The sequence below is a fragment of the Thunnus albacares genome, chromosome 14, assembly GCF_914725855.1.
Source record: "Thunnus albacares chromosome 14, fThuAlb1.1, whole genome shotgun sequence".
NCBI classification, from domain to species: Eukaryota; Metazoa; Chordata; class Actinopteri; order Scombriformes; family Scombridae; genus Thunnus; species Thunnus albacares.
The window spans coordinates 24659359-24683540 of NC_058119.1; the positions used below are offsets into that span (position 1 = coordinate 24659359).

At 39.6% G+C, this 24182-nt stretch overlaps 2 protein-coding genes and 1 non-coding gene across 5 annotated transcripts; 2 read left to right on the plus strand and 1 right to left on the minus strand.

Moving 5' to 3' along the window:
- The first annotated feature begins 1784 nt into the window (after positions 1-1784).
- trnas-cga lies at positions 1785-1866 on the plus strand. Its single transcript has one exon. It is a non-coding gene; the product is annotated as a tRNA-Ser (tRNA).
- Positions 1867-2383: 517 nt separating this feature from the next.
- Positions 2384-13645, plus strand: gpr155b (G protein-coupled receptor 155b). 3 transcript variants are annotated; one of them, XM_044372707.1, is made up of 20 exons: positions 2384-2483; positions 3087-3304; positions 3612-3759; positions 3879-4008; positions 4110-4288; positions 4476-4628; positions 4732-4799; positions 4903-5074; positions 5802-5957; positions 6224-6307; positions 6468-6591; positions 6697-6781; positions 7252-7339; positions 7522-7750; positions 7918-7995; positions 8462-8616; positions 8893-8988; positions 9695-9759; positions 9839-9976; positions 10862-13645. In XM_044372707.1, exons 2-20 carry the CDS (start codon positions 3147-3149, stop codon positions 11448-11450), a joined length of 2895 nt encoding a protein of 964 aa, XP_044228642.1. In that variant the 5' UTR covers positions 2384-2483; positions 3087-3146; the 3' UTR covers positions 11451-13645. The 3 variants fall into 3 exon arrangements, with proteins under 3 accessions (XP_044228642.1, XP_044228643.1, XP_044228644.1); XM_044372708.1 differs by having other exon boundaries at positions 3090-3304; XM_044372709.1 differs by having other exon boundaries at positions 10804-10955.
- A 516-nt stretch (positions 13646-14161) lies between these two features.
- LOC122996911 (transmembrane protein 41A-B-like) lies at positions 14162-23725 on the minus strand. Its single transcript, XM_044372710.1, has 5 exons — positions 23026-23725; positions 18870-19020; positions 18119-18280; positions 16493-16631; positions 14162-16402 (listed from the first exon to the last, which is right to left on the minus strand). The coding sequence occupies exons 1-5, from the start codon at positions 23163-23165 to the stop codon at positions 16167-16169; spliced, it is 828 nt and encodes a 275-aa protein (XP_044228645.1). The 5' UTR covers positions 23166-23725; the 3' UTR covers positions 14162-16166.
- Positions 23726-24182: the final 457 nt, after the last annotated feature.

A 24182-nucleotide genomic window follows, 5' to 3' on the forward strand; every position in this document is an offset into this window, starting at 1 on the left:
TATGCATCATTTACATTTTTGTGCAATAAAGCTGGGCAAAACATTCATACAAAAATGTGTCATGATATACAAACCATCTGGGATTTTGGATATTATGTTATATAATATGATTTAGTTTAATTGCTGTAATTTGTAGAACTTCCACTACTCAACAACCTCTAATGATCATTTCTTGATTTTCTCTCCTGTAAATATCTATAAGCATCAAATTATCATCTGAAATATATTGTCACATTAATGATGGTATTTTGATTTTTTTTTTTATAGTCACCCAGCAACACTGTGGAATCAAATAAATTGCTCAGTGTCACTGACTGTCGTAAACCGAGGCTCCTCTTCAAGTTATGAGGGACTTCACAGATACTTTTTCGAAGCTCAGTGGGTCCGTTGTAGACCTCTGTGCTGCTGTAGATGCTGTTACAGGTGATACAATAGCTCAACTACCTGAAAGTATTGTTCTTCTATGAACACAGTGCCGCACAGTTTCAATACACTGCACTGGGATTAGCTGTGTAATTTTGACATTATTAACCTAAAACTAAAGAAAATATCTGAGTTGACCAATGTTCACCTGTGGGCTAACTGAATGAGATACAAAAAATTGAAGTGGAACACCAGTAGAAATGATCTACCAGGAACACAGGGATTATTTTGGGGTCTTTTCACACTAATCTCCTAAAAACTCAACGGACTCTTAAATGACAGGTTCACAATTTTTCAAGTCTGTCTTAAATCAATAGTCAGGTGTCCAAATGTGCACTGAAATAGGTTTTTCTTGCCATAATCATTCCTCCTGTTCATACTGACCATCAGAAGATCCCTTCATATTGCACTTACAATGTAAGTGATGAGGGACAAAATCCACAAGCGTCATTCTGTGCGAAAATTTATTTAAGAGTTTATCTGAAGCTAATATGAAGCTTCAAATCAAGAAGATTTCGTTCAACGTTACTGTCTTTTTAGTGCCACAGTCCGTCTTTTTGTTACTATACTTACACCACATCTCAACAGGGAAACGCTGTTTGAGGAAACACAAAGAGGGAATTTGATGCTAAAAGGACTTTAAATGTAGCAGATATCAACTTGATATGACTAACTCAGACTGCTGAAGCTTCATATAAGCTTTAAATAAACTTTTAAATACATTTTTTGCACAAAATGACTGTGTGGACAAACTGTATTTTTGCCCCCATCACTTATATTGAAAGAGCATTTGAAGGGGATCTTTTAATAGCCAGTATGAACAGGAGGAATGATTACAGCGAGGAAAACCTCTTTCAGTGTTCATATGGATACATAACTGCTGTTTTAAGACACACTTGAAACATTGTGAACATATCCTTTAAGTGGAAAATTGATGGATTTGTCAGTTTGCTCAAATTAAAGTTCCTTTTTTAAAGACAAAGTTATAGCACAATTTTATTTTACTTTTCATAATTTGATATCAGTGTGCAGTTTAAAAAAAACAATTGAAGATGTCTACTTTGTTTGACCTGCTGGACATTTGCCTGTAAGTAAGTGTAAGGGTACAGCAAGTATTTAGTCACATCAATCATTCTTTAATCATTTTATGGTTTATATTGTTGCATGTAAAATCCAATGAAACCTTCCTTGCAGTCCTAGATCTGAAGCTCAATTATTTGCAGTGTGACACTGATTTCAGAAACCTGTCTAACTGAGCTTTTGGCTGTGAGTATTGGTTAGAAATAATATATCCTCGTGGGGTCAAACAAAATATAGACTCAGAGAAATTTGATGTTATAGCATAAAATACTGTGTAAGTGGCTGTGATGGCCGAGAGGTTAAGGCGTTGGACTCGAAATCCAATGGGGTTTCCCCGCGCAGGTTCAAATCCTGCTCACAGCGTTAATATTCTCAACTTTGGTCAATATAATTAATGAAATGATTCTTGTTCAGCATCATAGTTTCATTCAAAGGGCCTGTTGTCTGTTATTAAGACCATCGAAACGAATATGTGATGTCTGTTAGGTAGAGAAGCAGCACCGTACCTATGTCACATTATGCTGCAAATTCCATGTGATGAAAATAGCCAGGAACTTAAAGGGAATAGCCTATTATAAATTTCTTCACCATTACTGTGTTTGAGGCACTGCTGTTCAAATTGAAGAAATAATGTGAACTTATTTAACCAATAAATAGAAAAAAATATAACAAACCACTTCAGTTTGTTGGCTATTTCCTTTGGTAATCACATTTTTAAATTAAATATTCAATAAGCTTTGAGGTCAATTGCCCTCTCATGGATGGAACAGCCCATTGTCACATACTACACGTTTCTTATCCAATCACAGTTGGATGCTGAAACGAACCTGGACGATCATTGGCTCAGCTGCCTGTCAGTCATTTTTCAGGGCGTTGCCACTCTCGGCGGCTGTCAGATCCAAACGGTAAAAACAAGAGCTTTTTCAACCCGCAAGTCAGTTAAATCTCGTGCTTTAAAGATGGTCTATTAAGTAACAGAGGTAAGCAATTTAATTTCTAAACAAGTCATTTTATATACGATAGTCGCGCCAGATGTGGACGATATAGCTTACGGCTGTGTATGCCCTGATGTTTTTAGCATACACATAGCACTAGCGCTAACGCTCAGCTGGCAGTGACAAACGGCGCTGTCATTGGAAGCTTTTAGCTTTTATTTAACGTGACATAGCTAACAGTTTTGTTTTGCTACAGAGCCTTTAGTCTGTATACATCTCCTGTCATTGACTGTGCTAACTTAGCTAGCTGTATGTTCATTCTGGGCACCGTGACAGACGGTTACTCAGCGGTCCGTCCCTCCATCCCCTTTGAATAAATTACAGTAATCGGTATTATTGTGGGTTCCCTCCGGCTGGAAGAAATCACCACTTGCATCACGTGTTTTGTCTTAGTGACACTTATTTTCATGCTTCTCTCTTTATGATTAGACTGTTAACTTCTATCTCGCCTTCTCCCCCTCAATCTTTCTTTTTTTGTCTTCTTTTAATCTCTTTTCTCATTTATCCTCCTCTCTTGTTTTCCTTAGTCACTTTCCTCTCACTTCTGCCTCCTAACTGTGAATATTGTCTCTCCTTGCCTTCCTCCAGCAGTGCTGATATTCCCCAGCCTTCAGCTGACCCCTCTGATATTCCCATCCAGTCATCACCATGGAGACTGCCAACAACTATGTGCTGATCCATGGGAAGAACATCTCCCATAATACCCTGGCAGGCTCAGCTGCTGGGCCCCACATGTCCATCGACAAGCTTTTCCCAGCTCTGCTTGAGTGCTTTGGTATCATATTGTGTGGCTACATAGCTGGCAGGTAGGGATGCACAAAAACAGTTACACACTGACTGGATATCCAGACCATTTAAAATGTTGTTTGTTGCCCCATTATGCCATAAAATCTTTAGTGAACCTTTAGTATACCCCTAAAAGTGGCATTGCTAATAGGGTTGAAAATAACAAGACCCAAGCAGATATCCTTTTAGGAGGTTAGTTTACTTTTGTAGGTATGCAGCCAGCATTTTATGCTGTATACGGGGAATCTAGAATCATCCGGTGAAAAGTGAAAAACCACTGTGTGTTTTATGTGTGTTAATGGCTATTCCCTCCGTTTCTACCTACAGGGCAGATATCATCACAGGGAGCCAGGCAAAGGGTCTGGGGAACTTTGTGTCAAAGTTTGCTCTGCCAGCTCTGCTCTTTAAAAACATGGTGCTGTTGGACTTTGGAGACGTCATCTGGGCGTTTCTCTGGAGTGTCCTGATCGCGAAGGTTGGTGTCTGTCTGTGAATCTCTGTCTCAGGAAAGTCTAAATCATGTAAGACGATACTGTGATAAAGAACCTCACAAATAAACACAGCCTGACTTTGATGCTTGCATCCTGTTTGTAGGTGACAGTGTTTGTGCTGGTATGTGTGCTGACACTGATGGTGGCCAGTCCAGAAAACAGATACAGTAAAGCTGGTCTGTACGCCATCTTTGCTACGCAGAGCAATGACTTTGCCTTGGGATACCCGATAGGTGAGGCAGAGTAACACTGCTGTATATTCCTGTCACGAGTTGTCAGTGAAGAAGAATACTAATGCAGCTCTCTATCTCTTTCTCTGTCTCTGTTTTTCTAGTCGATGCTCTGTACCGGAGCACATATCCAGAGTACCTCCAGTACATCTATCTAGTTGCTCCGGTCTCCCTCATGCTCCTCAACCCTATTGGTTTTGCTCTTTGTGAGGTGCAGAGGTGGAGGCAGGCCAGCCATCCACAGCACAGCACAACTGGCATTCTGGGAGTTGTAGTCCTACAGGTACTGTTCATACTGGTGTTTTTATGGTGAATAACAAACCATAGCAATTGTGACACACCTATACATGCTTAAAAGTTAGATTTAAAGGCCCCAATCTGTACATTTGTTGCTGTCTACCACACTTTATTTTTGACACTACTAGCTGCCATTATTTATCTCTGTGAAACTCTTATTGTTACCTCTCCAGGTGTTGAAAAACCCCATAGTGTTCATGGTGATAGTGGGAATCGTCTCTCATTTTGCCCTGGACCAGCAGATCCCTGCTGTGCTGTCAGAGTTCATAGACGGCCTGGCCAACTCCTTCGGAGGGGCAGCCTTGTTTTACCTGGGCCTCACTATGGTGAGTTTGGCTTTGATCAGTCATTTGTACCGTCCTGTTTTCAACACTTTTGAAACATGAAAGATGTTATCAGTGTAAAGACATCTGTCTGTTTCTGTGGCAGGTCGGGCAGCTTAGAAAACTAACCAGAGACACTGGAGTCGCCTTGATTCTCCTCATCACAGCCAAACTGTAAGTGGGACTGTGTGCATGTGCGTGTATGTAGTAGAGGACACTGGTTAATAATGCTGATTAACATATTTTTTTTCTGTTCCTCACTACCTTCTCTCTCCAGTCTGGTGATGCCGCTGGTCTGTAAAGACATGGTGGATATTCTGGACGTAGGAGTGAACAGCACGAATGCCAACCACACCAGTTTGTCTAACTTTGCTTTCCTATATGGAGTCTTCCCAACCGCACCTAGTGTAGCCATCTATGCTTCACACTACAACATGGAGGTAGAGGTGGTAAGTGCCGTTCATAGAAATACTATTTTAAACAGAAATATGTAAAAAAAAGAGTTAAACAACAACAATATTTGAAACATAGTTAAATAGAAGCTGTTAACACACAGCTCAATAACTCTTTGTGAGATACATAAATCAGGACTAAAAAAAGAGGAATCCTCTACTTTAAAAAAGCCTTAAAGCTTCAAAAAGCGTTTTGAAGCGGTTTGACCTAAAAACAAGTCGTTGTTGTTGTCATGGTGTGTCAAAATTACAAGGCCAATACCAATCTCCTGGTCAGGTCACATGACAGGAAAGCCCATAAGCCATAAAAGGATCATACACACACACACACACACACACACACGCGCGCGCGCGCACACACACACACACACTGAAGCCAAACAAGCCGAGAAAATGCTTGCTAGTAGTGTGTCATTCGAATATTTCTGTAACTGTAAATGTCAACTGTAAATACAATACACAGTATTCATTGCCTTCTGAGACCCTCCCTTGTACCATGACACCACCCAGCTACGGTATATTCCCGTCCATTAGATGTAGTAGTGAATTATGGAGATTTTATGTCATTTTTTTTAACATGGAAAAGAAGCACTATCAACACGGACATCAGAATCTGATTTCTTGTGTGTTTGGTGTATTAGAGCAGGCTGACGAAAGTCTGTTGTAACCAGATTTCTAGTCAGTGTCTTAAATGTCTCTCTCTCTCTCTTGTATTTCTGTCTAGGTAACATCGGGGATGGTGATCAGTACATTTCTCTCTGCACCGATCATGTATGTGTCGGCCTGGTTGTTAACAATCCCTCTGATGGATCCGACGCCCCTGGTGACAGAGCTCGAGAACGTTAGCTTCAACATCAGCATTGTCAGCCTCATAGCACTGGTACGTGTGTTTGCACATGTGACTTGGAGTAGAGAGGGTCAGTCAAGCTGACAAGAACGAATACTGATGGACTGATTTCTATTCAGTCAATAAGAATTAGAATATCAATAAGATGAATATGAGTATTAATGTGAGAGCTGTTTTTCAGACTTCATGAGGACAAGAATATGGTTAGATTACATTTTATAAAGAGATTAAGGAAAGGACAGTAATTTACCAAATATAATGATATAAATCTGTGATCATGTGCCTATGTTTTCTCTCAGGTCTGGACCATAGCGGTGATGCTGCTCAGTAGGAAATTTAACCGACTTCCTCACCTCTTTGCCTTAAATCTTTTCCTGGCTCAGGTTGGTCTGCAGTCACAACTCAAGTAATTTAAAGCTTGAAAACATAAGATTTATTTCAATTGTTGGACAGCATGTGCTTCGTCAGTGATGTCCAGGAAATGTCATTTGAGTACACTGGCTTCTCACTTTGACTTTCTTATTCTGCCCTTCTCTGCTCTAGTTCCTGGTGTGTGTCAGTATGATCCTGTGGAACTTCTTGGTGAAACAAGAGGATAATCTGCTCGGCAAAATTCTCACCTTCATTCTGCTCTACGGGTCTCTGTACAGCACGTACGTTTGGACAGGTGAGTGTGTTGTATTTGTGAGCGGTTAAGAACATTTCTGAAATGAACTGTGTTTAGTCTGTTTACACTGGTGTTTGCATGTATGTGTTTTGCTCTCTCTTCTAGGTTTAATCCCGCTCTGTCTGGCTCTGACTAACAGAGATGATCTGCTGAGACTCCGACCAGGAGTCTTCATGATTTTGGGTTGGGGGTAGGTCAACACAAACAAACGCCACCGGACATTTCTCTAAAACCTTTTAAATCTGGGTTTTCTCAATAAAAACTTTATTAAAAAGCAACAGATTTGCATTGCAGATCAACATAAAGTCAAATCAAATATTTGATTTCCCACAGTTCAACTACTAGACAGAAATCTCAAACATTAACAAGGGAAACAGTCATCTACTGCAGGCTTTATTGACTTGTTTTATGACGTGCAGGACAACTTGATGCACAAATAAAAACATAAGGTTTTATGTTTTTTATCTGTGCATGAAGTTATCATCCAGTGGTCAGAGACTTTTTATTGAGGAAAAACAAGATAATAAAACGAATTACTGGCAGGTAGATCATGGAAAATGCTTGGAATTTGCTTAGTTTGAATATTTTGTGTGTTTGTGTGTGTGTGTGTGTGTGTGTGTGTGTGTGTGTGTGTGTGTGTGTGTGTGTGTGTGTGTGTAGGGTTCCCTTTCTGATGGTCGGTGCTCTTATGATATCAGGAGAGAGGACTGATACCATAGACTCTGCCTTCTTCTATGGCAGAGCTCAGGTTAGAAAATAACTCCACATTACCTTCAGTTTTTCAACACAAACAGTTAATTTGTATGTTTTCCTTCATTCTCTCTTTCAGTGAGACTTCTACTTTTGGTTATGATAAAGAATTTCTCATGAATCCCAGAATAAACTGGTAATAAAGTAGTCTAATTCGTATTGTTTTCTATTCTACTTAAGATCATCAGTACAGCAGTGGTGCTTGCAGTCAGTCTGGTGCTCGGTGCAATTTCTTTGATGGGTCTCAGCCAGGGAGACAGGGAGCAAGGAGGCTACCAGGCCCTGAACAGAGCTGCTGTAACAGGCATCAACGACGAACTGAGGACCCCTGGTGGCGTGGATGATTCACAACAACAACAACAACAACAGTCACAGACGGCAAATTCACCCGCCTGCAGCATCAACTCAGGTAGCTGGGTTCTGTGTTTATTGTAAGAAGCAGTTCTGTGTCTGTTGGAAAATGTTGGTTTCTAGGATCCCACTAACATTTTATGTGGACAAACTAGTTTAAAGTTGTCCATAACTGAAACCAATGATCTACAGCAACTATTTCCACTGTTTCGGTTGTGTTTCCAGACCTGCACAGCTGTTCTCCGCTCCAGACCTTACCTGACATGATAGCCAGCACGCAGAGGGAGCACACAAACAGCACAGGTAACAAACACAAATTAAATCATTTAATTCTTCATCCATTGAATGTGCATTGCTTTATTTTCCATTTTATTTGCATTAAACACTTTTACATACACTATATTATTAAATTGGCATGGTCAAAGTTTGCAAACTCATTCATTTCCAAAAACCTGAAAATAATTCATTTCTATGCTCAGGTTTATATTCAGGCTCACATAATGTTTTCTTCTACAACTAAAAGGTTAACACAGAAACCAAAGAAAGATGCCAGCAATAATCTGCACAATAAAATGGAGAATTAAGATTTGGTTTACACATTTTATAATTTAAGTTGGAACCCTCATCATTTCAGAAAAACAGACAAATATAAAGTTTTTCAAAGTGTGATGAAAGCTATGCAGTAAAACGGCATGAAAATATACAGAAGTGAGCAGATAATCCAATTACCCATTAATATAACTGTGGTAATGTGTTTTTTTCTCTCCAGGCCACACTGGGGCTTTGTGTGACGGGCAGCAGAGTTCTTCCTCCTCAGAGCAGCCGCTGAACCTGCCGCCACCCGGTGGGCTTCCAGCCACCGATGATAAACAGACCGTCAGACACGTTCTGCTCTGTCTACTGCTCATTGTCAGCTTGTTAGCGGTGAGAATAAAGCACTCTGTTAATGAGCGTGTGTATGTGTGAACGTGTGAGTGTAATTAGCAAATTAGCAGGAAGAAAACAAGTTACTAGATGCTTGTTAAAGCTGATGGAAGGTGTGAAGGAGGCCTGTGTGTCACATCTAGATATTTGAAGGGTTCAGGGTTCAAAAATCTACTTTAACTTACTTGGCTGACCTGTACAGTATATATACTAATTATGGAAAGCTTAGATATATGTCCTGATGTTTGACTGGTGAGTGTTCCTGTCTGAATATAGAACCTGTCCAGCTGTCTGTGGTGGTTGTTCAACAAAGATCCAGGAAGACTTTACCTTGAACTACAGTTCTTCTGTGCCGTGGCAAACTATGGACAGGTACCACTGTGTGTAGTGTGTGTTTGTCCATGCATTTATGTACATTAAAGGGGACGTATCATGCTCATTTCCATGTCTATATTTTTTTTCTGGGGCTCAACTGGAGTATCTTTGCATGAAAAAAACTCCATATTTATCTTAAACCGGCCCTTTATGCAGCCCCTCAGTTCAGCCTCTGTCTGAAACAGGCTGTTTTAGCTCCTGTCTCTTTAAGGGCCCCCCTCCTAATGAGCCCACTATGTTCTGATTGGTTAACACCCGGAATCAGCGTCTTGGCAGACTTCTGGGTGTCCACGTAACCAAACAGTAGTAGTCAGATTACAAACTTCTCAAATACAACCATACATGTACAACCTTACATACATGGAACAACCTTAGCAACAAAGACCATGGACCAGACGGCTGTTTGTGGGCATGTGCGAACAATCTGACATCATTTCGATGGGGAAGTAAAGGTAAATTTGCAAACAAAGTGTTCAGATCAGGCCAAAGCCCTGGCTTTTGACTTGAAGGAAGCATTTTTACATTCGTTCACCTCAAGTTTTGGACATTTGACTATGTTTAACACAGACATCATATCAGAAAAATAACAAAATCTACAAAAAGCATGTGTCCCCTTTTAAATGTTTAAACACGAGGTGGGCACAAAAGTCTTCAACTATAACTATAACTTTAAATACAGTATTACTCCTTCTCTTTGTCTCAGGGTTTCCTGTCCTTTGGGATCTTTGGTCTGGACAGACACCTCATCATCCTGCCTTTCAAGAAGAGGTGAGATGAGACTTAACGGTTTCTAGATTCATTTTGGACCAAAACAGAGACACATAACTACAATGACGTCTTGTGTCAGGTTGCTCAGCATGTGGCAGGGCAGGGACAGCGAAGAGTTGAGTCCTTCAGGTGTACCAGAGGAGGTCAGACTTACCTGTACCCAGTTCGTCCGCTACCACAAAGACCAGTGTGTACAAGACATAGTTCACACACGCAGGTACTAAACTTTTTGTCTGTGCATTTGAAAGTGTCTCTTTAAAATCGATTTATTTAATTTTGCTCTGTTTTTGGATCTGAACTGTTTAGATGATCCCCATTAGATAGATTCTGATCCTGTTAATTTCCACGCTATAACCACTGTGTCATTATTTTATTTTCGTTTGATTCTTCAACGTATAGATTTCCCTCTGCATCCTCTTTGCATGTTAACTATCTGTTGATCTGTTTTGCTGCAGTTTGCTGATAGAGACCCTCTATCCACCAAGTCCTTTTTCCCAAAACAAATGAAAGTTGAGCCATTACACATGTATGCATTATACATGGAAACTGCATCATGGTTTGCAGCCATAACACAAACATACAGAGGCATTAGTTGTTATCACTGCTGTTGCCACACTATTGGAAATGCATGTATTAATGTTTTAAAATGTAACTTTTTTTAGTGTCATGCAAGTTATAGTAAAAAAAAAAAGTACAAAATATATTTAATATGCATATAGGCCAGCTTTTTCGATTGTGTTTCCCCTTGAAACACCACATCTTAAGATGTCAAATATGAAATTAAGCCTCTCTTGCATTTGACGCATAAAACTTTACTGGTTTAGTAAAGTTTTTGTCTTCAGCTCTAACACAATTTTTATTGATCTCGGATTATTTTCTTTGCTTCTAACACATACAAAATTCTTTCCACTATTCCTTTCCCCTTTCTCCTTTTTATTTAATCCTTGACCTTTCCTTTTCTACCCGTTACACATGACCTTTTTTCCTCCCTGCTTTCCTTTGCCTGCCCATTTCCTCTTTCTTTTCTTCTCTGTCACACCCTAGTGGCTCAGGGGAGAGTGTGAGCGCTTCGACAGGTGAATCCTTCCTCTGATAATGACAGGTTTGGAGGAGGAGGACTGGAGGAGGAGAATGGGCTTTTGAGACATTCCCCTTCCCGTCAGTCCCGTCACCTTCCCCCGCATCAGGATCTCCAAGCCCAGAACCTCCAGGAGCAGCTACACGACGAGACAAAGAATCTGCACGGGATTCACCAAACTCACGATCCGGCTGAACCCTGCGGCCGGCATTCCCCTCCATCCCGACCGCGGCCGGAGCCTGAGAATGAACGCCGAGCACATATTTCCGACTCAAATATCCCAGAGGAGCAGATTTCCCATCTGCAGTTTAAGCAATCTCATGACCCAGCTAATCCTCAGCCCCTACACGAGCATGGTCCCCATCTCCCGCAACACCCCCAGTCCCAGCTCGAAAGCGCATTCCGGGGCAGTGACTTGGTAGACTGGCTGGTCGAGCGGGGTCTGTGTGCAGGGAGAGCTGAGGCCCAGCGCTACGGAGTTCGTCTTCAGCAGGGAGGGGTGTTAGATCACTCGACAGGTCAGCATAGGTTCAAGGACGAAGTGACGCTGCTGTACCACTTCACCCACGGGAGAGGGAGGGAGAGAGGTGCGGGATTGTCCCAGAACATGTGAGAGGAAGCGAGGACCAGATGGGGAGGAGGGGGGAGAAAGATGAGACAGGAAAAAAGGAGACGAGGAGGTCCCAAGCAGCAACCACCATGGCTGAGTGCCAAAGGGGAAGTGCCTTACGGTGCAGTTTTTCCAACAACCACTAGATACTGTCTCTGGGAAGGCTAATTGTGTTGAAATCAATCAGGCAGTATTTTTTTTTTCCAATAAGAATCTAGCCCCTTAATAGCTAATTTCACCTCTTCTAATGTATGTTTTTGTGGCAATTTGACACAATTGTTCCATTAAGATGATATAAAGTGGTATATTTGAAGGAGTATTTACCTCGATTGACAGGTGTCCTGGGCTGTTCATGGTGGTTGCTGCTTGCTTGTCCACTCAGGTCCACCCTGATGCCCAAATTTAAATATTTCTAGCTCCAACTACTGAGAAGCTTTGTTTTAAGGCCTTTCAGAAATGTATGCCTGACATGAGAGACATTAGATGAAAGAGAAAGAAAGTGGGACAAGTTTTTTTTTGATTCCATTTTTTAAACTTTTTTTTTTGTTGTTTTTTTTTTCACTGCTCTGAATTAAGCTGCGTTTAATTGGGCAAGTGAACTCCTTAACAACATATTTTCAATGTGTGAAGGACAAATAAGCTTTGTTTTAAGGACAAGTTGCTATTCAACCTATCATCCTCAAATATCATATTTTTATGTTGTATTTGCGTGCGAGTAATGAGAAGAAGATAAGATTATACCAGTGAACCGACACTGTGGTACTGTATGTGTGTGTGCCAGCAAGCAGCGAGCTGCAGCGTCCCTCGTTTAAAGGCTTTGTCGCCCGCTCATTCTACGTTACCTTTTCTTTCAGATGACATGAAATCATCCTGAACCCTGCCTGTTATTTCACTATTTGATATTTTGCACGCTGTGTCTTTTAACCACTCTGGTCTACGTTGACTACTTGCATGACAGAGAGCAGTACGGTCTTCTGCTCAGCACTGAAACGTTTGCACTGACTGAATAACTACATATTTCACATTTTGAAATTATGCAACTCACTGGATATTTGTCTTGAAAATGTTGATCTTTTCATTGTGTAACTGTGCTGCTGCAGTCAATTTGAAACATTTGTTTGGGACTGACTGTAGTCACGTTACTAAATGGATTCATGCTGCCAGGATGGAAACTTTTGGAAAAATCAGCCCAAGCCGGACCTGAACTCAAGTTATTTGTTTGCCGCTGAGTTGAACCCGCAGGATATATGTGTTTTAGGAGACTGATCCCCAAAACCAAAATTCAATTTCCCTAAAACCTGAAGAAGACAAAAGTGTGTAGTTAAGTGAGGAATTCACCAGAACACTTTAACTAAAACACCTCTGTCCATTTGAATTGATAATTTTATCTTTTTACCCTTTGATAAGACTGAAACTGACTGAAACCAACGGTTATAATCCTAAACTTTGATACAGTTTATGTGTCCTGTAGCTTGACGACTTCTTACTTTGGCTGGAAGTCATAACCACTACTGAGCTGTTGTTGAAACTGTGAGCAACTCTTAACACTAACTACACTACAGCTATGATTTGCCTGTTAAGTTGCTGCTGATTCGTGATATTGTTAATATGAAGTTTACATGTATAGGTGAGGTTGTGGAACATGGCTCCATGGTGATATATGCACATATTAGTAGGGACACACTAATGTCAAACCGATGATGAAAAAGGACTCTGACTGCTGATTTGATATTCCGTTTGTAAATATTCATTAATCTCTTCGTTTGATGACAACTCAACTTTTATTTAAAGCATCATAAACCTCCCAGAAACTTGTATGTGCATATATTTCTATCTTTGTCTTCTGTCAACTGACACCGCATTTAAGTTCATGCAATTCACATCAGGTCCTTGTGTTTACTGAGTTGTTAAAATGACTTTCTGTGACAGAGTGCCTGCCTCAGCCAATGTGAAGGTGTGTGTGCATGATCAAAATATGTTTTTGAGTTTCTGTGTGTGTGTGTGTGTGTGTGTGTGTGTGTAGGAAAGTACTGAGAGAGAGAACAGGAGAGATTTTAATATGAGACGTGTGTTGTTGATAGACATGACAAGTGTAAGTGTGGGTGTTTTTGTTTTGAAGTGTGTTGCTGTAAATCTATCAGGGTCGATGACCATGTGATCATAAGAAAAGGCACAAATAAACTTGCATCCAAATCTGATCCCCTTCTCAAGCAATTATTGATTCAAATGTAAGAAGAAAACCTTGAAATACACCCCCAGTAAAAGCAACAGTTAACAGACTTTACAGATTTTATTACACCATTCTTAAACATAAACCCTGCATTATGCGCAACATGTTAAAAAAAAAAACATTTTTGGTCAAAGAGGAGAACAAAAATCTCTCATCCTAAGACCCACACAGCTCTTTAAAGCGACAATGTCAACAACAAAACATTTTCTAGACAGACGGCCTCTGCATTGTGCTGGTGAAAACCTCCGGCCAGTAGAATAAAGTGTAAAAGTTCTTCTTAAACCTGCATTTTAAGTCTTAAAAAGATAAAGTTTCACTCAGTCCAGGCAACTTGGAGGGTTTGGGGGTCAATTTATTATCAGTTCAATCCTTTAACAACAGTAAGTGACCCTAATATGTATTTATATATTAGTGAATAGTGGTTCCTTGGTATGATGGCACTTATGCTCTTTTTGACATTCACAACACAGTGGAGCCTCCAACAGACTCCAGCTCACAGAGCCACAATGTTTTCACTTCAGAGCAGTTAAATCCTGAACTTCACCACTATACTGTCAGACCAAAAATAATACAAACTACACATTTTTACAAAAGATCATCTTTCAATTATGTTAATAAAATATACAGTAGAAGATCCATATCTGTAGTGTTTTGTCAATCAAGGACACCAGTTGTCTGACTGTCCGTCTTTGCGCTACAGTCACACCTGAATTTAGAGCTCATACAGTTAGATTATATATGACATTTATACATTCAATGACCCTACACTTAAATAGTATTGTTTACGTTTCTTGATAAGAAGCTATATTTTAATACTATTCTCTAAAGACTCTCTGCTCTGCAAAAAAACTGACTTTCAATAATAAATAAGTACAAAGTACAAGACCAAACTATCAAACTTTAACAGTAAATCAGTTGATAGTGACATAAAACATACTGTAAGGTGCAACACTGCATTCAGCTGAACAGATAAAGGACTCATACAGTAATCACACAGGCAGAAAATGTGATCTTCTCATGGTTTTCTTCAAATTAAATACATTTGTCAAGTTACTGCTCCTTCGACGCAAACATCGGTTGAAGTCACAGAACTGAATTTCTACAATTTCTAAATGTAAATGGAGAGAAACAAGAATGTATTTCTTAATATAATAAGACTTTCACTGGCTGTAACACATCCACCTCTATAGTGTCTACATATGAATTATCTGCTTCTGAAAGTACTGTGAAACTCTGCACTTTCTGAGTCTGAAGTAAGAAGTGAGGAAGTAAACTGTAATGTCAGGGTGCTCTTGAGCTGCACAGACGCACAAACTCTGATTAGAAGGATATAAAAAGCACTTGTGTTAACTTCAGTGAGCTGCAAACTCCAAACCGCAAGCGAATGGGTTCAGAAAAGCATCGAGTTTATCGTATGTTGATGCTCCAAATCATTCATGTCCTTTACTTTCACACCTGGTCTGCAGTGAGCTACTGGAAAACCCACCTGTGGATGCAGCCAGGATCACATTAAGACACGTGTAAGTGCTTTAGGAGGAGACAGAGACAGAGAAGTTTCTGGAGCCCTAACGGCTGCAAATAAAGTAAACGTGTATGGAGAAGATATTAACGTCTAGCGGGTTAACTCTGGTCTCCATAATTCCCAGTAAAGTGTTTAATCAGAACACACAACAAAGACAAAAAAATAATCCAACGTGAACTGTTTCTGGGGCTTCCTGTGCAGCTCTACAGTACATATTTATCACACAAAGTACTTTTAAAACTCAGTGTGATAACTTAACAAAATGGCAACATAGTGGACCTATGTGCTAGTTTACTAAACTAGCACAGTTTACTAAAATAGGCCGGTGTGAGGGAGACTTACACTACGCTAAGATAAATGCTTTGTTACATCCTGTAGGAGTGCTGCAACCAACAACTATTTTTCATTATTGATTAACTGTTTTACCTATAAAAAGTCAGAAAATAATGAAAATTGCCAGTTATAGCTCATGGGGATGTTAGTTTTATCTGATCAACAGCCCAAAATCTAAAGATATTCAGTTTGCTATCACGTATGACACAGAAAAGCTGCAACTGGCAAATTTTTAGTGTTCTTGCTTAAAAAAAGAAGACAAAAACAATTATTCCATTATCACTTTCTGTCGATCAATCAATTCATCAAGGTATTGTTGCAGCTTTACTTGAAATACTTTCTTTTTTTTTCGTAAATCCGAATATTTTTTTCTTCTTTTCAGAAGAAAACTTTACATGTGTGTATCAGGAGTCAGAGATCTTTTGGAAACTCTGGTCTTAAAGCCTGGTGTAACAAGACCTGAAGACGTTTCCAAATTTTAAAAACAGATCATACTAGAAATATGATGAGCCTCTTAATGTGCCCTTACAGAAATCACAAGGCCGCAGTGCACATAAGGTCACACGCCTACCAGTGAAGACCTTGAGTCTTCTGATACGAGGTTGCCTTTTAGGTTCCCTTTGTTCCCCCAGAATCATCGTCTCTTCCGGCCCTGCTTGTTTTTACCCTGACTCTGTCCGTTAACGTCCATGCCGTCCACCTTGAGATGATCTTTGCTGTAGTGTTTGATCAGCGCTCCCGGGACCAGAGCCATGAGGGCAATGGCCAGGAGCTGGGCCAGCGTCCCCCAGGAGAAGATGTCATCCAGAGAGGAGATCTCTGAGAGGATGGAGCCCGTACGAACACAGATGAAGTTGTAGGGGATCAAACCTGGGAGGAGAAAGCAGCAGCGTAGTGGTCAGCGTTTGTAACGGTTAGTTAGTGCGCTTGCGTGTAATTTTTATGTGTGAACAGGCTCACCTATGAACACAGAGAAGAAGAAAATGGGCATAGGGATGTTGAGGACAGGACAGGTGATGTTTAGGAACCAGTTAGGAGTCATAGGGAAGAAACGAAGGAAAAGGAGGAAGAAGAACAAACTGCTACGATTTTCCTCCACCTGACACAAGGAGGAAAAAGCGGGAGAGAGAAGGAAGATAAAAGAAACATATAAAGAGATGAGTGAAAAAAAGAGGTGGGGAAAAAAAGAAAATAAAGGCGGAAAAAAGATGAAAGCAGTAGCAGAAAGAGTCGCTATGCTGCTTCTCGTCTATGTAAATTCCATACAGAGCTATTAACAAGACTGGATAAACATTAAAGGGGAACTATTATGCTTTTTGTCATTTTCAGTCATACGTATAATGTTACAATGTCACATGGTCATATTAAACGAGGCAAAAGTTTCAAATAATGAGGTAAATGGAAAGCCAGCCAATCAGAACAGAGTCGGCTCATCGGGGGGGGGGCCTTAAAGAGACAGGAGCTAAGACTGCCTGTTAGAGACAGAGGCTGAACTGAGTGGCTGCATAAAGGGCCAGTATAATATAAATAAGGAGTTTTATGAACTGTGAATCATGCAAAACTACTCTAGTGGAGTCCTAGAATAAAAATATAGAGCTGGAAATGAGCATAGTAGGTCCCCTTTAAATAACACCTAAATAATATCATAATAATAAAATAAACCCTTCCATCATTTTTTCCTATTCTGTATATGCTGTTTTTTCCATTTTCATCACAGTGTGCAAGTTGTGCAAAATGCACAACTAAAAACTTAACTCTGAAGCTCAAACAGTTTCCACTTATTACACAACTCTTTTTAAAAGTCAGATTTTTTTCTTGATAATTATAGAGGCCTTTCTAAATTCAGTTTGGTAGAAAGTCACAGAAGTTAGGAAAAAAGAGGTTCAAATCCAGAGTTTGCCAAACCAGCAGAATGGCCAATCAAAACCAGCCCAAAAACCAGAACTCAAAATACGTCTCTGTTAAACCACACACACTGCTTTTAAAGTCCAACAACATTGCTATCATTCACTAATGTATTTTAATATCTACAAAATAGCGTCATAAATGTTGCAGTTGCAATCATCTGTTGCAGTTTTCCAGAGTTGGGACCAAAAGGCGTGCGTCACGCGGTGGAGAGCCTTACAGCACGTTGTGTGTGTGTGTGTGTGTGTGTGTGTACGTGGGTGGGGTGTTGGCATGGGTACGCGCTCATCTGGACTCAGTTTGGTAGGATTTGGATATAATAAATTATTTCATTGAAAATGTGGATTTTTATTTGTAGATATTATTCATGTAATTTGCATGTAAAATAAGTCTACCCATGGCAACATTTCAAAAGTAGCCCAATTGCGCAGGAAAACCGCAGACCTGGCAACCCTGTTCAAATCCCAGAGCAATTACAAGTGATTAATCTTCCATAGTGTTTATAAAACAGTTTCAATTAACTTCACATTATTTAAAACAACAAGCAATCAGTCATTGCAGTAATTTATTAAGAATTCACAATGATCAAATAGAAAAAAACTACTGAAAACACAACTAAAGTACGACTTTAAAGTTACACCCCTGTTTTAATGAAGGAGGCTACTGAGCAGACAGGCCTACCTTCCTCTGCAGCAGCGTCACCTTCTCAGGGAAGAGCTGAACCACGTGCTGCTTTCCAAAGTTGGAAGACAGCAGGAAGCAGAAAGTAGAGCCGAAAGTGGTGAGCATGCAGGCCAACAGCAAACCCTCCCAGGGCCCGAAGATCGCACCGGCTAACATGTTCTGAAGGAGAAGTTAGAGAGAGATGAGTCAGTTTCTGCAGACAAGACAGAATAAAGCAGATCTATGCGTTGAAATAAAAAATGGAACATGATTCCACAAAATTCTTGAAATTAGCTCACTGGAGTCAAAGGAAAAATGCATTAAAAATATATATATAAATATATGTAATAGGCAAAATGACTTGTTTGGATGAAGATGTATGATGTTTTTAGACACAACACAGTTTCTCTCCTGGTTTTGTCAAAATTACAGTTTCAGTGATTAGTCATAAGTCAACAGAAAATTAATTGCTGACTATTTTGATGATCAATTAATCGTTTTGAGTCATTTTTAAGAACAAAATGCTGAAATTCTCCGGTTCCAGCTTCTTAAATGTGAGTATTTTCTGGCTTCTAGTCCTCTATTATAGTAAACTGAATATCTTTGAGTTATGGACTGTTGGAACAGTGATCAATATTTTCACCATTTACAGACATTTTAAATACTAACGACTGTCCCATTAATCAACAAAATAATGAAAAGATTAATGAATAATGAAAATAATCGGTGGTTGCAGCCCTTGTCATTTGTGTGTGTGTGTGTGTCTCACCAGAAAGGAGGAGCCAGGGATGGCGAAGGACTGTTTATACAGGTAAGCGCTGCAGAACAGCAGCAGAACGTAGTCGTGATGTTCTCTTTTATAAAACTTGAGCATCTCTGCGAGCTCCCGCAGCTCGTCCAGGTCCGACGGGAACTTCAGCCTGAACGGAAACACACAACAGGACACACACGATGATGAACAAACAACTCTTTAGAGAATTAATTAATTAATAGAAATAAAAACATTGTTTACTGTTAATTATCTCCATTTCTTGTGACCCAAAGAGTTTTCTTAAGGACAAAAGACATCAGAGTAAGTGAGACACTTTGTCCTGGAAAGAAAAGCTGTTTTGGAAATTTAAAAAATGTACTTTTTCAAATCTTCGAGGACCACAAACTAAATTCTAGTCACCTTCATCGTATCAGAACAGCAGCTGAAGTGTCAAAGGTCGACGTTTCAAACTCTGTGCACAAAAATCAAAACTAGCTGCATGTTTAAATACTACATAATAGAAAAACTACATATTCTTGTGATTTGGGTGAAGTGGCTCCTTATACAGAAAATCATGATTATGAACTATTCTATTCTTCAGATAGGATGAAGAGGAAAGACCTTACTTATTTTAGAAACATTTGTGTGTGTGTGTGCGTGTGTGAGGGTAACAGGATACATTTGATTGAGCGACAGAAATAGCATCGCTGCCTGTAGACTTGAGCAGAGGGTAGAAAGAGACCCCCCAAAAACACACACACACACACACATACACACACACACACACACTAAAATCCCCCCACTTGAAACTCAAGATGCCGGCTTCCTCTACCACCTGCTCCGGCATTCAGCGTTCCTCGTTTCTACTGGTTAGCGGACAAACATGTCGTTCTGTCATTGGTCGGCAGGTTGATGATGTGTTAGCGCTCTGATACGGGGAGCTGCGCGGATGTATGTACAGTATTTAAGAAGGGAAAAGTATCATCGTGGGCACTTTTAATTTTGCTTACTCGAAACCCCATGAGACAATATTCTGTCTGTACATGCACAGACACACATATTAACACGAGTGAGACTAAAGTAGACACTTCACAGGGAGGATTTTAACTCACAGAATTAATTACAAACACTGATATGAGGTTTGGTCATATTAGGTTGCAGCTTTAAAGGTGTTTTTAAAGCAACTAGAGCTGCAAATAATTATTTTCACTACTGATTCATCTCTCAATTACTTTTTTTTGATTATTTACCTAATTGTTAAGACTATAAAGTGTCAGAAAATAGTGAAATATAGTCCATCACAATTTCCCAGAGCTTAGGATGACATCATCAGTGCTTGTGTTTTCCAACCAGCTGTCTAAAATAAAAGATATTTAATTTACAGTGATACAGAAAAAGAGAAAAGCAGCAAATTCTCACATGTGGGAAAATGGAACCACCGATGTTTGACATTTTTACTTGATAAATGACATAAATTATTCATTATTTTTCATATTTTATTAATAGTTGGCGATTCGTTTTCTGACAAACTAAATCATTTCATCCCTGACAGCAGCAGACTAAGAGAGATAAAAAAATGTAGCATCAAATAACATTTCTGTACCCATTTTTGTCAGATAAAAATAACTTTAGTAACCAGAAATATGCTCTTAAATACATGCCAGCTGTTTTGCAAGAGTAGGTGTTACACAAATGGAGACTGGAAATCGAAAGGTTAATCTCAGGATCTAGGTGCCAGCACTCAGAAAGCGTAAAGAAACAACAATAATAAAATAATAAAATAAACAATAATACTCCCAGTTCATCACACCTGAAAGATAACTAATATGGTAAATTATTAATCCGATCTCTACTTTCAGGTCACTGAGGTCATCTAACCAGATGTTACTGGCTTTCCCACCTGATGGCTTTAAGTTAAAGAATATTATGTGTTTTTTGTTAAACTGGAAGAGTAGATTTTTTTTTGTCTTTAAAAGCATCATCTGCACTCTCTGTAGCAGTTTTGTTTAATTCAGTGTATTAATGTAATTTTGTTGTATTTGGTTTTAATTTCTCCTTCTGTTGTTTTGTTAGCAAGAGTACAGTTATTCTTTTATATTTCCTGATTTGGTTTCAAACATACTAAATAAATAAAGCCGGCTTGTCTTAGTTTATAGTGTACATGTCAAGTTAATGTGTAACATGCCTGCACTGCAACCTACCTGCAACACAATTTAGAGCCATTTAGTGACATGAAATAACATTTTAGTGTCAAATAAGTTTACATTTCTTTTTAAGATTATTTTTGACAGACACACACACACACACACACGCACACGCACACGCACATGCACATGCACACAGAAATACACATGCATGACTGGGCAAAAGGGGAAGTCATCTCATTGGATGCTTTCACACCGAGTTTAAATGACCTCATCAGTAAGAGTACAGTAATAATATGAGTAATATCAATTTACTGAGTCTAAACACACACGCACACGACTCCTGCTCTTGGCCTCAGAGTGTCTTGGTCGACGTTATTTTATCAACCCAAGACAACCTCACACTCGTCTGTCTGGCACATTGCAGCGTACCACTTACAAGACTCACTAATGCAACACACACACACACACACACACACACACAAGTCTTGTTTGGACATTGTACTGACTTCCATTCGTTATAGACAACCTAACCCTAACCTTAACCTAACCTCAATTCACACCTTACCCCTTACCCAATGACGTAAGAAAAACACACACACACACACACACACACATGCACACACACTCATAGATAAAACTACTAGAACACATTAAGAAACACACACACACATTCTGAAGAGTAATGTGATCAGTCCAATATGTACTGAAAGGAGAGAAGGGAAATTTAATATTTCAGTGCTATTTTGACTTTATTATTGTTATTATTGATAATGATAATAATAATAATAATAAATTCAAATGAAATACCGCAGTATAAATGTGGGGTAAAGAAATTAATTCCCTCATTCATTCTGTTGATGTATTACTTGTCCTTTCCCTGACCCCAGCGAGGGTTGGGACCCCCCCAAGATAAATATGAGGGGTCACAAGATGATTAAAGGAATAAATAAGAAGCACAGATTTCTCCTACTTAAAATTATGTTTTCTTATTTTGACTTTCCTCTTACTTTTCATATTTTCTGTCACCTCTTTTGTGGCTTAGAAACGCTTCAAATCAAATGATCTGAGGACAAAAAATGATTCTTGATGACACTGCTTCATTATAGAGGGTCACGAGTCAATAAGGTCGGGAACAGCCGCACTAGTCCATCAGTGAGGGAGCAGTAGAGCTGAAGCAATTAATCGATCAGTAGATCAACAGAAAATTAACTAGCAACTTTTTTGATAATTGATTAGTCATTTCAGTCAGTTATGAAGCAAAAAGTCAAACACTCTCTGGTTCCAGTTGCTCACTTGATGAGGATTTGCTGCTTTTCTCTGTTTGATAACATTGTAAATTCAAATTTTGGGGGGGTTTTGGACTGTTGGTGGGACACAAATAGACATATCAAGAGGTCACTTGGACTCTGGGACCATGTGATGTGCAACTTCTGTTTGTCATTCAAAAAAAACAAACAAAAAACATAGATGATCATTAAAAAAAATGTAATTGGCTGCAGTCCTTGGAAACACAGAGGCTGGAGAAAAGTTTAACTATCATGGCAGTGGGGTTTTTAATTTATAGGCCACCTGATGTTCAAGGTACTGCACTGTCATGCAGGGAAAAGCCCAAACCAATACAGGAGCACAAGGAGGTGACTGTGAATCACTGCCAGAATATAAATTTTAAAAATAGGTAAATACTAAAAACAGCTGTTTCATCTAATTATTGTGGCTGTTGAATTTTAACTGTATGTGAAGAAGTACGTGAGTAAATACACTTTTGGTTTGTGTGATTATTCTTATTATAGTTTTTATTATATTTTTGTATGTACTGCTAAAAACAAAACATGATTAAGCCACTGTTGTTGTGGCTGATTTGAGAGTGACTCCCAGCTGGATAACATGAGGAATTAAAATGAGGTAACTAAATTAATATAGAATTCAAAGAAAGTGGATTAATTGTGGTTGCATTATTTTTATTTATAGGTCTCTCTCTCTTTTTTTTTTTTTTTTTTTAACTGTTTGTCTCTTTCCATTACCCATACCTGTACTCTTGGACTGGCTGGTCCTCCTCCTCGGAGGCCGACGGGAGGTGCTCCGGTCCCGGGGGAAGATGAGTCGACAGCAGGTAGAGGTAGACGCTCGCCGCCGCCACAATGGCAGCCAGTCCCGCTAAGGAGCGCATGTTGCTCCCCGCAAGAAACTCCCAGTTCACCGGCTGTTTAGTTTAGCAGCTCCGCAAACAAACTCCGGCTGAATTTAAGAGGAGGAGAAGAAGACCGCTGGAGGAGTAAAGTCGACGTGTTGCGGTTCAGTTGGACGACACCGAGGAAGGAGGGTGTCGCTTACCGGCCAGCGGGCTGCAAATGACGGTTGTCATTCTGGCTGAGGTTCGGCAGACGGATCACATGACAGTTTCTCCAGACTGTTGACATGTGTGCAGCGCTGTGGTTTCTCTCTGATTCCCGCTCGTTTTTTCCTCTGAAGCTGTAACTTTTCACGTTACGTTTTCTACAAATCGCCCTAAAAGAAATACATTAATCACTAAAACTAACTAAACTGAACTTTCTGTGTACAGGTTATGCAGTTGGATAAATTCAGTTGGATATGCGCTTATATGATAAGGCCACTAGAGGGCGGCGTGGTAAAGGCCATGAGGAGTTCAGAAGAGTCAAATTATGACTTAAAGGACAGGTTCACAATTTTTCAAGTCTGTCTTTAAACAACAATCAGGAGCCCAAATGAACATTGAAATAGGTTTTTCTTGCTGTAATCATTCCTTCTGTTCATACTGACCATTAGAAGATCCCTTCATGATGCACCTACAATGTAAGTGATGGGGGACCAAAATCCACAGTCCTCCTTCTGTGCAAAAATGTATTTAAAAGTTTATCTGACGCTAATATGAAGCTTCAGCCGTCCAAATGTGTCATATCCAGTAGATATCTTTCAATGTTACAGTCTTTTTAGTGCCAAAGTTCCTCTTTTTGTTACTATACTTCCACCACAGCTCAACAGGGAAACACTGTCTGAGGAAACACAAAGAGGGATTTGATGTTAAAAAGACTGTAAATGTAGCAGATATCCACTTGAAATGACTAACTCAGACTGCTGAAGCCTCACATCAACGTTTTAATGCATTTTTGCACAAAATGACTGTGTGGACACACTGTGGATTTTGTCCCCCATCACTTATATTGAA

Coding starts and splice junctions, on each gene's coding strand:
- gpr155b (XM_044372707.1), top strand. CDS start 3,147: ATGGAGACTGCCAACAACTATGTGCTGATCCATGGGAAGAACATCTCC. Junction 4,800..4,902: donor CTCCTCATCACAGCCAAACT/GTAAGTGGGACT, acceptor TTCTCTCTCCAG/TCTGGTGATGCCGCTGGTCT. Junction 5,075..5,801: donor ACAACATGGAGGTAGAGGTG/GTAAGTGCCGTT, acceptor ATTTCTGTCTAG/GTAACATCGGGGATGGTGAT.
- LOC122996911 (XM_044372710.1), bottom strand. CDS start 23,165: ATGCGCTCCTTAGCGGGACTGGCTGCCATTGTGGCGGCGGCGAGCGTC. Junction 16,632..18,118: donor TGACGCTGCTGCAGAGGAAG/GTAGGCCTGTCT, acceptor TCCTTGTGTCAG/GTGGAGGAAAATCGTAGCAG. Junction 16,403..16,492: donor CTTCTTCTCTGTGTTCATAG/GTGAGCCTGTTC, acceptor TTCTCCTCCCAG/GTTTGATCCCCTACAACTTC.